The sequence below is a fragment of the Equus przewalskii genome, chromosome 6, assembly GCF_037783145.1.
Source record: "Equus przewalskii isolate Varuska chromosome 6, EquPr2, whole genome shotgun sequence".
Taxonomy (NCBI): Eukaryota; Metazoa; Chordata; class Mammalia; order Perissodactyla; family Equidae; genus Equus; species Equus przewalskii.
Window position 1 is genome coordinate 78,861,991 of NC_091836.1, and position 16,589 is coordinate 78,878,579.

Genomic DNA, 16,589 nt, shown 5'->3' on the forward strand with positions numbered 1-16,589 from the left:
GGACATGGCACTGCTCATCAAACCATGCTGAGGCAGCATCCCACATGCCACAACTAGAAGGACTCACAACGAAGAATATACAACTATGCACCCGGGGGCTTTGGGGAGAAAAAGGAAAAACTAAAATCTTTAAAAAAAAAAAAAAGAAGAAACTGAGTCTCAGTGAGATTAAATAACTTGCTCAAAGTCATACACTTGCCATGTGGTACGGTTCAAATTCAAATCCACGTCTTTTTGATTCAAGTCTGAGCTTTTTAACCACTCCACAGTACTATCTTAAGTATTTTCACCTGTAGCACAAAGTCCAACATAATACTTTTACGTTTTAGCACTAACTGACCTTTCCGAATTCATCGCTCATTGTTGTCTTTCCTTTTCCATCCAAAATGCCATGTACTCTCATTACTCTATGTCCCTATACCTGCTGTGCCTTCTTTCTGGAACGTTCTTCATTCTAATTCCGTTTAGAGTAGTATCTCTCATCCTCTAAGTCTATAAATCATGACATACAATTATCTGAAAAGTCTTCCTGGCTTCCTTGAAAATTAACAATTTTGACCTATATAATTCTTCCTTCCATCTTTCCAGCCTTATTTTTTTCTTCCTTTCCTTCCTACCTACCTTTCTTTCTCTCTTTCATTCCTTACTTTTTGGATCTCAGATGTGAAGAGTTGAATTAACTATAATCTCAGTTTATAGCACATTATCATCACTGGCCCACCTACGACTCCTCTTCTTTTCCCCCTTCAGTATGTTTGATATGCATGCTTAAATAATCATTATCCTTGTAAAGCATATAACAGTATTTTGTGTAAGTGGGAATTTTTAAATGTCAAATAAAATGGACTTTAATAAAATTACTGAGATAAAGAGAACCATTTCAGAATGGTAAAAGTTTCAGTTCACCAAGAAATAGCATAGCCCCAAATATGTAATGCAAAAACTGATGGGTAGAATTCTAAGCATAAATTTAGAAATCCACAATGACAGTTGATTTTTATTCTTAAAAGTATTTGAAGAAACAAAGGGAGTTAGAAAAGAAAAAGAAGGGGGACTGAGGACATTATAGGCTGAATTGTGTCTCCCACAAATTCATTTGTTGAAGTTCTAACGATCAGTACCTGAGAATGTGGCTATATTTGGAAACAGGGCCTGAAAAGAGGTAAAGTTAAAATGAAGCCATTATGGTGGCTTATAAGAAGAGGAGATTAAGAAACACAAAAAGAGACACCAGGGATGCACATGCACAGAGGAAACGCTATGTGACCACCCAATGAGAAGGCAGTCATCCGCAAGCAAGGAGAGAAGCTTCAGGAGAAACCAACCCCGCTGACACCTTGATCTGGGACTTCTAGCCTCCGGAACTGTGAGAAAATAAATTCCTACAGTTTAGAAAAAAAGATGTGATGATGTGGGGTATTTTTTCTTTTCTTTTCTTTTCTTTTTTGGTGAGGAAGATTGGCCCTGAGCTAACATCTGTTCCAATCTTCCTCTATTTTGTATATGGGACACCACCATAGCATGGCTTGATGAACAGTGTGTAGTTTTGTGCCTGGGCTCTGAACCCACGAACCCTGGGCGGCTGAAGCGGAGTGCACCAACCCAACAACTACACCACCAGGCCGACCCTTCATTATTTTTTAACTTTTTATTTTGGAAGAATTTCAGACTTTACAAAAAATCCCATATACTCTTTACCCTGATTTCCCAAATGTTAATATTTTACCACATTTATTTTATCATTCTCTCTGCATATATTTTTCAAAAAGTTTGAGAATAAGTTGCAGACATGATACCCTTTCACTGCTAAATTCGTCTATGTGTATTTCCTACAAACACATTAGGACACCTATGTGGGTTTGTTTTTAGACTTTGTCAAGGTGAATGTGGTGCAGGTTTTTCTTTATGACATGGTCCTTATGCCTAAGGCACAGCCTTTCTAGTGTCCCAGCTGAAGTTCGGGGAGGTTCATGAGATCTTTCTGTTCTGTCAGGACTAGAACTCAAGTGACTCCTGGACTGCTTGATCTCCAGTATCTCTGTTCCATTCTCCAACTCCTGGGAGCTTCTATCTGGCCAACCTTCAAGGCTCTCACTAGGTGTGTACAGCACAGCCCTCAGCCGTGTTTTCATGGGAGATCACCACTATACAGACCTCCAGGGCTCACCTCTCCACAGCACCCCCCTCTACGAATTCTCACCCCAATGATTCCAGCAATATCTCCTGTCCTGAGCTCTGGTCTCTGCCCTCTTAGATCAGTGGGATCCCTCTATTCTGCCAGAACTCACTTCTTAGCTGTAGTTAAGAATCATCCTCAGACAGGTAGATGGACAATCATGGGGCTTACTTTGTGAGTCCTGTTTCTCTCAGGGATCACAGTCTTACACCATCTTTGTCTTTTCCTTTACCTGAAAATGGATGCGTTATATGTTTGGCTTGGTTTTATTGATGTTTACAGCGAAAGGGCTATTCCTGTAGTTCCTCGGTTATGGTCAGAAGTGATGTGTGTATGGGTTTGTAATTTACATCAATGTTATTATGCTATTAATTTCATTCAGTTGCTTTCTTTTTCACACAACACTGTGTTTTCAAGCCCTGTTCCTATTGCCGTGGGTACATAGAGAGTGTTGCTTTTAACTGCAACATAATGTTTCAAGGAATGAATTTACTACTTTTGTCTTTTCCATTGCCCGAGTGATAGATATCTGGGTTGCCTCCTATTTCCCCCTACAACAACAAAAAGCCGGGAAGAATGCACTCTGAAATATAGACCTAGGACTGGGAGCACTGCCTTATAGTGTGTAAGCATTACTTGTTTTTGCTAAATACTAACCTATTATTTTCCAAAATAGTTGAATCAGTTTATACTCTTGTGAGCAGCATACACGTGCCAATCTTCTCATATACTTGTGAATATGTGGTCTTATACAACTTTATCTTTTTGTCACTCCAGTGGAATAAAAACGGTAATTCATTGTTTCATGTTTCACTAATTATTTGTGACCTTGAGCATTTCTTTTTTTTAAGATTTTATTTTTCCTTTTTCTCCCCAAAGCCCCCCCAGCACATAGTTGTATATTTTTTAGTTGTGGGTCCTTCTAGTGTGGCATGTGGGACACCACCTCAGCACGGTTTGATGAGCGGTGCCATGTCCGCACCCAGGATCCTAACCGGTGAAACCCTGGGCTTCGGAATCAGAGCGCCTGAACTTAACCACTCAGCCACAGAGCGGGCCCCATGACCTTGAGCATTTCTTTATGTCCCATTTAGTAATTTAAGCTTCCCTTTCTATGAATTGCCTTTTCATAACATATTTCCATTTTTCTTTGGGGTCTTATTTGTACTGATTTGCAGGAATTCCACATATATACTTTTAATAATCCTCTGTGGGTTTTAGATGTGGTAAAAATCTTTACAGAGTCTGCCATTTGTCTATTAACTTTGTCTATGGTATCTTTTGTTGGACAAAAATCCTTATTTTTATGCGGACACATTTTTTGCTTTTGAGTTGTCTTTATTTGCTGAGGAAGATTTGCCTTGAGCTAACATCAATGCCAATCTTCCTCTATTTTTGTTTAGTGTGTGGTCCACGAGCACACAATGGCCAATAACAGAGTGGTGTAGGTCCACACCTGGGAACCCAACATGGGCTGCCAAAGTGGAGCACACTGAATTTAACCACGAGGCCACTAGGGCTGGCCCTGGTTTTGAGTTTTAAAAGCCTTCCCCTTCCTCTAAGAAAAAAAAATTCTCTTACACTTTTATTGGCTTTATAGTTGTGCTTTTCAAAAATATGTCTTTGATCTATCTGTGATCCACTTACATATATGGTGTGAGATAGGGATCCACTTTTATGTCTCTACTTATAAAGAGCCAGTTTTCCAAAACTACCCGCTAAACAAATTATACTTTTTCCATTACTTTGTATTGTCACCTTTGTCATATGTGAAATTCCCATTTATATAATGGTCCAGTTTACAGCTTTTGGTTCTGTTCCATTTTCCTATTTGTCTGTTTCTGAGCCAGTGACGTGCATGCGTGCTTTTAATTACTATGGTTTTATGGTATGTCAATATGGTCTTATTGCAAATCATATCTTATTTTCTATTATCTTTTGTGGTTGGTTATGGTTGACATAGGTGAATGCTATTGATTATTTCTTTTTAAAAATTTTTATTTAGGTGTAATATATATAATAAAGTGCACAAATCTTGTGTTTTTTTTAAGATTGTTTTTATTTTTCCTTCTTTTCCCCAAAGCCTCCCAGTACATAGCTGTATATTTTAGTTGTGGGTCCTTCTAGTTGTGGCATGTGGGATGCTGCCTCAGCATGGCTTGATGAGCAGTGCTAGGTCTGCACCCAGGATCTGAACTGGTGAAACCTTGGGCCGCTGAAGCAGAGTGTGTGAACTTAACCACTCAGCCCCGGGGACAGCCACATAGAGTGCACAAATCTTAAGTGAAGAGCTAAATAATTTTTGCATGTGTATATAACTATTGTAACCACTATCTAAACCAATACATAGAACATTTTCATCATTCCAGAATGTTCCTTGTGCTCTCTCCCCTGTAAGTATTCCCTCCAGGGCTAACTATTATTCTGACTTCTACAACCATTGATTAGTTTTGTATGATTTTGAACCTATTGTAAGTAAAGTCATACAATATATACTGTTTTTGTATGTGACTTCTTTCTTCGACATTGTCAGGGAGATTCATCCATGTTGCGTGTGTATCCATAGTTTGTCATTTTTCATTGCAGCATAGTATGCCATTGCATGACTTTATCCATTCTATTAATTGACATTTGAGTCATTTCCAGTTTTGAGCAATTACAAAGAAAACTGCCACAAACATTATTGTGCATATCTTTTGATGGACATAAGTGCTAATTTCTTTAGGGTATATATCCATGGTCATATGTATGCTTAGTTTTAGTTGGCACTGCCAAACATTTTCCAAAGTGGTTGTACTAAGTTATACTCCACTTGCAATGCACGAGAATTCCAGTGTTCCACATGTTAACCAACTCTTTGCATTGACAATCATTTACATTTTAGATGTTCTTTGGATGAGTAATGTTATTTTATGGTGGTTTTAATTTGCATTTCTTTGATGACTAATGATGTTGAACGCTTTTTCATATGTTTATTGTCCATTTTGTTTTTATCTTTAGTGAGATGTCTAAGTCTTTTGCACATTTTTAAACTGAGTTGTCTTTTTTTTTTACGGATTTGTAGGAGTTCTTTATATATTCTGGATATAAGTCCTTATGTACTTAGATTAATGTACCTTATTCACTTGCCACTATTTATTCATTTATTATTTTTAAACGAACTTTTTATTTTAGAATAGCTTTAGATTTGCAGAATTATCACAAAGATAATACTGAAAGTTCCCCTATGCCCCATAACCAGTTTCCCCTATTATTAACATCTTACATTAGTATGGTACATTTGTCACAATTAATGAACCACTACTGATACATTATTATTAACTAAAGCCATAATTTATTCAGTTTCCATAAAACAGTTTTCCTGTTTTCCCTAATGTCATTTTCCTCTTCAAGGATCCCATCCAGGATGCTACATGACAACATTCAGGTCCACTTAGACTCCTCTTTGTTATATTTATTATTTTTAAAAGCTTTTTATTATTATGCAATTATGGATTCACAGGAAGTTGCAAAGCTAGTACAGAGAAGTCCTGTGTACTCTTCACCCAGTTTCACTATTAGATCCTACATTAGCACAATATAAAAATCAGGAAATTGACATTCGTACGATGTGTGTGCACAGTTCTGTATCATATTATCAAAAGTGTAGATTCATGTAACGACCACTGCAATCAAGGTACAGGGCTGTTCCACCACCACACTCCTTGTGCTACCCCCTTTATAGTTGCACCTCTTCTTTTCTCCCTTCACCACCATCTCTAACCCTTGATAGCCACTAATTTGTTCTCCACTTATATAATTTTATAATTTTCTCACTATTGACTTTTGAATTGATTATTTTTTAGAGCAATTTTAGATTTATAGAAAAGGTGAGCAGAAAGTGCAGAGAGTTCCCATATATCCCCTCACCCCTCCCCACAGTTTCCTCTGTCATTAACAATTTGCTTTAGTGTGGTACATTGTTATAACTGATGAGCCAATATTGATATATTATTTTTTTTTTTAAAGATTTTATTTTTTTCCTTTTTCTCCCCAAAGCCCCCTGGTACATAGTTGTATATTTTTCGTTGTGGGTCCTTCTAGTTGTGGCAAGTGGGACGCTGCCTCAGCGTGGTTTGATGAGCAGTGCCACGTCCGTGCCCAGGATTGGAACCAACGAAACACTGGGCCGCCTGCAGCAGAGCGTGGGAACTTAACCAGTCGGCCACGGGGCCAGCCCTGATATTGATATATTATTAACGGAAGTCCATAAATTACATTAGGCTTCACTCTTTGTGTTGTACATTCTATGGGTTTTCACAAATGTGTGATGACATATATCCACTATTACAGTATCATGCAGAATAGTTTCACTGCCTAAAAATCCCCTGTGCTTCCCCCATTCATCTCTCTCCCTCCTCTGAGCCTCTGGCAACCACTCATCTTTTCACTTTTTTCATAGTTTTGCCTTTTCCAGAACGTCATATAGTTAGAATCATATAGTATATAGTCTTTCCATAGTGGCTTCTTTCACTTAGCAATATGCTTTTAAATTTCCTATATGTCTTTTTGTGATTTGATAGCTCATTTCTTTTTATTGCTGGGTAATATACCATTGTATGGATGTACCATGGTTTGTTTATCCATTCACTTGTTGAAAAAACATCTTGATTGCTTCCAAGTTTTGGCAATTATGAACAAAGCTATAGTAAACATTCAGGTACAGACTTTTGTATGGACATACGTTTTCTACTCATCTGGGTAAATACCAAGTAGTGCAATTGCTGGATTGTATGCCAAGAGTATGTTTAGTTTTGTAAGAAACTGCCAGACTGTCTTCCAAAGTGGCTGTACCATTTTGCATTCCCACCAGCAATGAATGGGAGTTCCTATTGCTCCACACTCTCAGCAGCATTTGATGTTGTCAGTGTTTTGGATTTTTAGCCATTCTAATAGGTGTGTAGTGGTACCTCATTGTTGTTTTAATTTGCAATTCCCTAATGATGTTGAGCCTATTTGTCATCTGTATACCTTTGGTGAGGTGTCTGTTCAAATTGCCATTTGTTCAGTTATCTGTACTCTGTGTGCAGGGCTTGTGCTAACTGCTTGATAGAAATGATCTTACAATAACCTAATGATAGAATTGCTGTTGCTCGTATTTTACAGAAGAGAAAATCGAGGCCCTCAGTCATGTCAAAGCTAGGAAGTTGTAGACTCAAGATTCAACCCATGTCTGTTTGCCTGTGAGGCTAATTCTTCTACTAAACCACAATGGTATCGAAACTCTATGCCCAAGGAGAATAACTTTTGCCAGGTAAGGGCTAGGTGTTTCTAGGTCAGCTCTCAATTAGACTGCCTTCCTAGAAAATGAAGGCTACCGAATACCCAAGCACGGACCTCCTTCCTCGGAAATGCTGACCTGAGGCAACGATACTGGGGCCAAAGCTGCCTCACATGTATTCTCACTCCCCACCTTCAATCTGCCTATTGTGCTGGCTGTGCATATTAAAGGACTGTGCAAAGTAAGTAGCATATCTCTCCTACATTATGTGTGGGGAGGTAAAAGGAAAATTTCTACTGTGAGTTAAAAGAATAATCCTGCTATGTGATTTCTCTTTTGATCCTAATGGTTACCCTGAATACTTTAGGTGATAAAGGGAGTGTCTGTCCATTCATAGTAGCTAAAAACTCCACAGAGAGCCTTCTGCTGCATGGTGAACAGTGAACACTCCTGCTGTAAACAACTGGAAACTGGACAAACTGTATGAAACAACCGTTATCAGAAGCAGGTTAGGACTGTGATCTCTGAGAGAAAGAAAACAAACGAGGTAAGCCTATAGTTTCTCCAGTTTTCTGTCTGAAGGCATGATCTGGACCAAGGGCAGGAAGGGGTTGCCATAAAGAACACTGCGGTCTTATTGAGTCAAGGAGACAGAGTTTGAAGTTTAAGAAGGCCAAGGTGGATGGAGACAGCAGAGTAGGGTTTCTAAAAGGAGGGGACTACACAGAAAAAGAGCTCAAGAAATCCTCATGGAGTCCTTCTGAGTTTTTGCTGAATATTAGGATGCTTATACATGGGGTGAAACTTCAAAGATTGGGCAAATAGTAACCAGCAAGCTGTGACTTGAACAGTTCCTAGTGTTCTCATTGGGCTGGGATCCTAGAGTTCCCACCAGCCACACTACAGGACCTTGTTGGTCACTTGAGACATTAATAGAAGCCCCCAAAAGCCACACCTTAGTTGTACTGTAAAATAGGCCTATAATAAATGCTAACTTAGACTTACCCTTAGAGACCTTATAAACAGGACTTGAAAGGGTCAAACTGAACCGCAGATAACTTAACTGCCTACCAGGGCAACGCCAAACATTCATTAAAGAAAGACAAGAAAATCTACTTGCTCAACAACATAAAATTCACAATATCCAGCATCTAATAAAAAATTACCAGACCTGGCAGGAAGTAGCAAAATGTGACACAAATTAATAACATCAGAAATGAAAGAAGAGCTATCACTACAGATACTGAAGACATTAAAAGAGTAATATGTGAATATTATGAACCCACTTTATGCTAATACATTTGACAATTTAGATGAAAGGGACAAATTCCTTGATAGACACAAATTGCCAAGAATGACTTAAGAAAAAGTAGATAGTTCTGTATCTATTAAAACTTAAATTCATAATTCAAAATCTTTCAAAAAGAAAACTCTAAGGCTCAGATTGTCTCATTATTGAATTCTACCAAATATTTAAGGAAGAAATAATACCGGTCCTACACAAATTCTTCCAGGAAACAAAGGAGGAAGGAGTACCTTTTATGAGGCCAGCATTACCCTGATAGTAAAACCAGGTAGAGACATTCAGGAAAAAAACTATGAACCAATATCCCTCATGAAGATAGTTGCAAATATCCTCAAAAAAAAAAAAAAAGCTAATTGAATCCAGCAATATATAAAAATGGTAATATGCCATGGCCAAGTGAGGTTTATCCTAGGAAAGCAATATGTGAGAATCAATTAATATAATTCAACACATTAACAAAATAAAGAAGAAAATCCATATGATGATATCAGTAGCTCTAGAAAAATATTTGACAGAATTCAACCCCTGTTCATGTTAAAAACTCCAAGAAAACTAAGAACAAAAGAGAATTTTTCAATCTGATAAAGAGAAACTATGAAAAATCTATGGCTAAAGAATGGGAAAAAAGAAAAACTGTTTTTATATGCAGAAGATCTAATTATATAAACGGAAAATTCTAAAGAGTTTAGAAGAGAAACTACTAAATTCAATAAGTTAGCTTGGCAGGATTGCAAGATACAAGGTCAAAATACAAAAATCAATTGCATTTCTAGATACAAGCAACAAATAGTTGGAAAATAATATTTTAAAATATCATTAACAGTAACATGAAATACTTAGGGATACATTTAAGAAAATATATGCAAGGTCTGTACATTGAAAACCAACAATATTGCTGAGAGAAATTTTTAAATATAAATAAATGGAGAGCTATACCATGTTCATGGATCAGAATACTCATTATTGTTAAGATGTTAATTTTATCAAAATTGGTGTATAGATTAAATACAATATCTATCAAAATCCCAACAGACTTTTTTTTTTTAAAGATTATCACCTGAGCTAACATCTGTTGCCAATCTTCCTTTTTTTTCTTTCTTCCCAAAGACCCCCAGTACACAGTTGTATATTCTAATTGTAGGTCCTTCTAGTTGTGCTACGTTGGACATTTCCTCAGCATGGTTTGATGAGCAGTGCTAGGTCTGTGCCCAGGATCCAAACCGGCAAAACCCCGGGTCACCAAAGTGGAGCGTGCAAACCAAACCATTTGGCCATGAGGCCGGCCCCCAACAGACTTTTTTAAGCTAGAAATTAACAAGCTGAATTTTCCAAATGTATTTGGAAGTGCAAATAACCTATAGCAGTGTAAACAATTTTGAAAAGGAGTAACAAAGTTGGAGAGTTTACACCACCTGACTTTAAGACTTATTGGAAAGCTACGTTTATCAAGACATAGTGATATTGGCATAGGGACAGATAAATAGATCAATGGAACAGAATAGAGAGTTCAAACATAGATCTATACATATTTGGTCAATTGATTTTCAACAAAGGGGTCAAGGTAATTCACTGGTCTAAGGATAAACTTTTTAACATATTGTGCTGTGTTGATTGGATATCCACATGCAGAAACAATTAACTTCAACCCTTACCTCACACCATATACGAAAGAATTAACTGAAACTGGATCATAGACCGAAATATAAATGCTAAAATTGCAAAATTTCTAGGAGAATATCTGTACAATCTTGAGGTGGGAAAGATTTCTTATATAGAACATAAAAGGCACAATTATAAAAGAAACAATAGATAAATTGGACTTTATCAAAATAGAAAACTGCTTTTTGAAAGATCAATGAAAAAAATGAAAAGATGCAGACTGAAAGAAAATATTCACAATAGAGAAACCTGACAGAAAGGAATTGTACCCAGGGTATCTTACAACTCAATAGCAGTAAGGCATCAACCCAATTTTAAAAATGGACAAAACAGACACTTTTCAAAAGATGATACAAATGGCTAACAGTACATGAAAAGATGCTCAACATTGTTAGTCACCAGAAAAATGCATATTGTGCATAATGACATGCATAATGACGTACCACTACATATCCACTCCACTAGATACACATAAAAAGACTGAGAATTCAAACTGTTGATGACGATGTGGAACAATGGAGTGCCCATAAATTGCTGGTATGAATGTAAAATTGTACAACCAATTTGAGAAATTATTTATCAGTTTCTTATAAACTTACATATGCATTTACAACACAAACCGGCCATTCCATTCTTAGCTATTTAGGAGAGAAATGAAAACATATATCCACACAAAGACTTATACGCAAAAGTACATATCAGCTTTATTCACAATAGCAAAAAACTGAAAATGATCCAAATGTCCACCAACAGATGAATGGATAATTGTCATGTATCCTGTCAATGGACTGCCACTTAGCAACAAGGAGGGAATTACTGATAAACTCAACATCGTGCAAATGATCTCAGAAACACTAGAGTGAGTGAAAAAAGCCAGACACAAAAAGCACTTACTGAATGATTCCATTTATATGAAACTCTAGGAAAGGCAAGTGTAATTGCTGGTGATAGAAAGCACATCTGTGGGTATATGTGGCACGAGGTGAGAATGTGCTAATCGACTGGGAAGGGCTGATGGAGATAATCTATGTGTCAATTGTGGTGGTGTTACATGGGTGTGTATCTTTGTGAAAATTCACTGAATTTTATGTAAAGCATACCTTGATGAAGTTGATCTTTATAATTTTTTATATGGTTTAGGGCATCAACTTCAATTTTGTGTAGGTCAGTGTATTTAAAAGAAATGCAGTATTAAAATGGTCTTTGTGTGACAATTTCAGTACAAGATTGTCTTTTACCTTTCCTTGCATATGCTAAGCATTAGACACATGGTACCAAGCTGCTGAATGTGCAGATTTACAGCTGCTGGGAAGGATGCTCTGCAGAAAGCCAGTTCTTCACTTTCTTTAACTCTCCTTCCTTGCCCTCTTACCTTCCTTTCTCCTCAGCCATTTCCATAATACCGATAACAATTTATTCTTTTGTACTGAACTTTGTAATCACAAAGCACTTTTTTTTTTAATTTGGGCCTTATTTATTTATTTCTTTTTGAGGAAGATTAGCCCTGAGCTAATTAATGCCAGTCTTCCTCTTTTTGCTGAGGAAGACTGGCCCTGAGCTAACATCCATGCCCATCTTCCTCTACTTTATATGTGGGACGCCTACCACAGCATGGCTTTTGCCAAGCGGTACCATGTCTGCACCCGGGATCCGAACCGGTGAACCCCAGGCCGCCAAAGTGGAACAAGCAAACTTAACCGCTGCGCCACCGGGCCAGCCCACAAAGCGCTTTCTAACTTCATTTGATTCTCAGAAGAAAATTTGGGAGCCTAGGATAGGATCACTTATTCATTTTATAGATGGAAACAAAAAAATGAGAGCCAGTGAGATAAAAGTTTAACCCAAGGCAGCACCGTTTGTCTATGCCTCAGAACATAATCAATAACTCTTTTCTTAGCTTCCATGTCTTTTTTTACCCCTTACATTTTGAATTGTTTAGAGTAAAAATCTTACCTAGGTGTTAAAATGAATTTCACTTAGTTACAAATATAATGATTACCTTTACTGAAGAAACTGAATTTCATGAAAAATTTCATCTAAAATGTTTTGGATATCTGAAACAGGCCTAACATAGGAAGTATAGGTTTGAGGTTTCAGTAGCTATGGGATGTCTTCACAAAATCCGGTCACCTCAGACAGATCAGTCTGGGCCTTAAGATGCTTTTGGGTGCTTGGTACTTATCATCAAGGGCCTTGTCATTAGTGTTCACCCACCAAAGCCTCCAATGAGGGCTGTAAGGGGAAGATTAATTCTTTCCATTCCCTTATATTATAGCTATTATGGTCACTCCTTGAACCTCTCTTTCCTCTTTTGTACCTACAGACAGACATGTTTTTTTCTGTTTGAACACCAGAACCATTGTTTATAAGATCAGTTAAGCAAATCACCTCTACATTTTTCCTTATCTCTTCCTGATTTTTTTCTAATACCATTCCAGCTCAAAACCAACTGTGAAATTCTGTGTTTCAGGCTTTTCTGAATTCCTCATACTAAGCTTACCCAGGATGGCGTAGATAACTATATAGGCTGTGACACAAGGAATTGGAATTGAGGGGTGAGGCAAGCTTTCCTATTTAGGTTTATACTGGCCTAAAATAACGCTTCTTTCTTTAATCTTCACACATTTATGTATTGAGCACACACTCATTTCTGTGTCCGCCACAAAGAGATAGATATGGAGGAGCTCACATCTAAATTTCCAGTCATATAAGTCATATTCTCTGTGTCACTAACTTGACAAAATAAAAATAAACCTACAAATAAGTTGAGTGTGCTGATCATGCTGTCAGCTAAGCTTCTGAAGGGTGTTGGAGCCAAGCTTCTTGTGTGGATAAAAGAACTCTGGCTCCTTGACAGCTTCTAGTACCCTATGAACTCTAAGCATGAGACACAGGCCCCATTCCAGCTGTAGATCTGCAAACCTTACTGGCTCCCAGTTCCCAGTACTATTGCTTAAAAACCATTATTTTCCACTACCATTCCTTCTCCCTTTCAGCTTCTGGGAGAGAAAATTAACATTTTTGGAGCACTTTCTATGTGTCAGGTGCTTTTACATACATTGTGTTATGCTGTAATTGTCACAATTCCATGATGTACAAGTTAATTCTGGAATCTAAAATAGGTAGCAGTGCAAAGAGGACTGGCTTTGGAATCATGAAGACTGAGGTTTCAATTCCGGCTCAGCCACCAACAAGTCATTACTAGTTCATTCCTTTCTTCATTTATTCACTAAAATATTTATTGAACTCCATTTTTCCTTTTTGAAGCAAGACTTGTCCGTAGGAGCGACAGCTCAGGGCCACGTGGGCTACGTAGTGCACATGCGGACTACATCTCCCAAGGTGCTCCGCTGGCGCGCCGACAGGAAGTGGTCGGAGCATCTCCCGCCTCCACGCCGAGGGGAAGAGGTTCTATCCGGGGCCTTGGCGCTTCTCTTTCCTTTCGCGCCGGTTGCCGCTGCGGAGCGCGGCGGGTCCATGTGCGCAGTGAGCGGCGCTTTTCCTGGCCCAGTAGCACCCGAGCCTCGGGTTTGACCGAGTCCACGCTGCGATGGACCCCAATACCATTATCGAGGCCCTGCGGGGCACCATGGATCCAGCCTTGCGTGAGGCCGCGGAGCGCCAGCTCAATGAAGTAAGGACGCCGGGCTGGCGGCGGCGGCGGGCGGGCGGGCAGACTGGCAGGCCGAGCCCTTCTGGCCTGGCCGGAGGCGCGGACGGCGTCGCTGAGCGGCCCGACTGGAGGGGTGGGGCGGGGACTTGGCGAGTGCCACGCCGGGGCGCCTCAGGCTGCTGCGGTGGTGACGGCGGCCAGGGCAGCCTTCGCGTCGGATCCTGAGCTGGGCCTCTGGCTGCGGTCGAGGCATGAGGAGCCGGCTGAGGCGAGGCGGGCGTGACGGGCTGGACACATGGCTGGCTCGGGTGGCCGGCCGCCCTCTGGCTCATTCCCAGCTCGTTCCTCGCGCCCAGAAGGGGGCGAAACTCACTGGGAGGTTTTTCAGGCGTTTCCGGGAGCGTTGTGGCCGGCGCCGGGTTTGGAGGGGCTCCTGGGACTGCAGAGCTGGTCCACTGGGGACTGCGCCTGTCAGCCTGTCACTTCCCTGTGCTGATCAGTGACCTGCACAACTTTCTCCTCTCCGGCTGAGCTGCTGGGAAGAGCCTTCAGAGGCAAGCCCCCGCCTCTTTGGTAGGGCGAGGGTAGTGCGGGCTGCCCACGAGTCCGATTCACTGCTCTTCTGCTCTGATACTGCTTCAGTTGGGGAGGAAGGGCGATGTAGTGCAAAATGTCAGGTGAAGCGCATCCTTCTAGGTAGAGCTGCACCACCAGTTTCTTGACTGACCTTGGGCAAGTTGCTTAACCTTTTGATGCTGAGTTTTTCCCCATTCATAAAATTAGGCCACAGGGTTGCCGTGACGGTCAGGTGAGACAGCGTACGAGAGTGTGCCTTGAAACGTGCCAAGCTCCGTATCAACTCGCTGAGAGTTGGTTTCTATTTTTCCCATGTTTTGGGGGGACCACCACTTGGAACACAGCCTCATTATGTGGGTATTTTATTGTACTATCTTCAGTTTCATTCTTTGTTTCTAAATGTCTGTAACTTTTTATATTTTAGTGAGTATTTTAAAGGCTTCTTAAAAGCACCGCTGTAACTTCCTATGCCAGTTAATAATCGTCTTTTGGTATACTACTGAATTTGCCAGCTTTAGTGAGGTTTTTTTAAATGTAAAAAGAAGTCCCCCTTTAAAGTAGAAATTCAGTTATTTTCTGCTCCTCTTAGCTGGTAGGTAAATCATTTAAAAACATTATTTATATTGACTTTAAAAAGCTGCAAGAGCATTCCTAATTGAACATCTTTGATGTTCAATGCTGTTTTAGAGATCCCTGCCCTCAAGGAACTTATATTTTAAGAAGACCACCCACAGAGTTTAGACAAATTAAGTGTAAAATTGTTTCAAAATAAAAAGTTAAATATTTGATATGTAAATGAGACAATCATTAGATCATACCAAGAGTGATGCTAAAATTCGTAGGCTCAAATCACCTTGGGAGGAGCTTAGGTTTCTTTCAGATATAAAATAGTGAGTTGAAACAGATTCTCACTTTGAACCGTTACTAAACTATGGAGGGAGTTATTGATCACTTGTTATTTTGATTTGTTTTGTGAGAGGTTAAGATGAACATTATTTTGTTTATGAAGTATTAATGCGTGTACAGGCTAGACTTCCTGAAAGTTATTCATAGTGATTTCTACCATGACTTTGCTCTAATAGCACGTTATTTTAACTAAACGTACTTGTGTGTAATTACTAATTTTAAAAATTATTACTTGAAAGAAAGAGTTTTGTCTCTTGTAGAAAAATTGGATAAAAAATACTTCCTGCAAATTTGAAATTCACTTATTCCTCAAGTAGGTATTGAATGTCTAGTTATATGCACTAATATCTTGTAATAGAGACATGGGATAAGTATTTCATAAGCTAGCTTTTGGAAGATAAACAGATAACCAAAATAGTATTGAAAACATTCTTTACTTAGCTGTTAGCCGCTGTCAGGATTTTGGAATACTAGTGAACAGTGCTTATCTTTTCTGCCAAAGAAAATTTGGTACCTGGCCAATCTGTGATTGTTAGCTTTTTACATTTTGCAAATTTCATTCAATTATTACACCTAGATTTTTTAGTAATTTTCCTAAGGTAACTCTTCTATTAAGTAGAATGTTTATTTTCATCTCTAATCTTCATTCTATCTTAATGAAGTGCTTCTATTTGAATACTTGTTGCTTTAACTTTCTTGTGGCAGAACGTTGGTTTAAGAAATAGATCCCAGGTCAGTCTTGAAGAAACTTGACTGTAGTAAGAATGAGGAAGTAACATTTTCTTTCTGGCAGACTCTTGCTTTGGATGAGATAGGATGAACCAATCATTCCATGATGTCTCATTCAACTGAAGCTATAATTTGGTTCATTTAGTTAACAGAAAAAGATACTGACATTTGAATGAATCTCTTCAGCTAAATCAAGTAATCGATAACTCTGTAAAAATTGTAAATTTTATCAAAGTATTATAGTGCAGATAATTAAAAACAAAGTGCTCCTGCCTCAGCGTGTTTACCCTTAACTATTCCATCTGTTTGTAGCCCCTGTTACTCAGTTATCTCCCAGACTTGTTCTCTCACTTCCCTCTGTCAC

At 38.9% G+C, this 16,589-nt stretch overlaps 1 protein-coding gene and 1 long non-coding RNA gene across 2 annotated transcripts in view; one reads left to right on the plus strand and one right to left on the minus strand.

Annotated features, from left to right (window-relative positions):
- Nucleotides 1-16,589, minus strand: part of LOC139084210 (uncharacterized) — a 94,814-nt gene that overhangs the window by 23,264 nt on the left and 54,961 nt on the right. The gene's annotated exons all lie outside the window — the stretch shown is intronic.
- The window catches only part of IPO7 (importin 7), a 50,315-nt gene continuing 47,466 nt past the window's right edge, over nucleotides 13,741-16,589 (plus strand). The window contains exon 1 of the mRNA XM_008513862.2: nucleotides 13,741-14,035. Within this exon, the coding sequence (XP_008512084.2) occupies nucleotides 13,952-14,035 (84 nt within the window). The 5' untranslated portion in view covers nucleotides 13,741-13,951. The remainder of the gene's footprint in view (nucleotides 14,036-16,589) is intronic.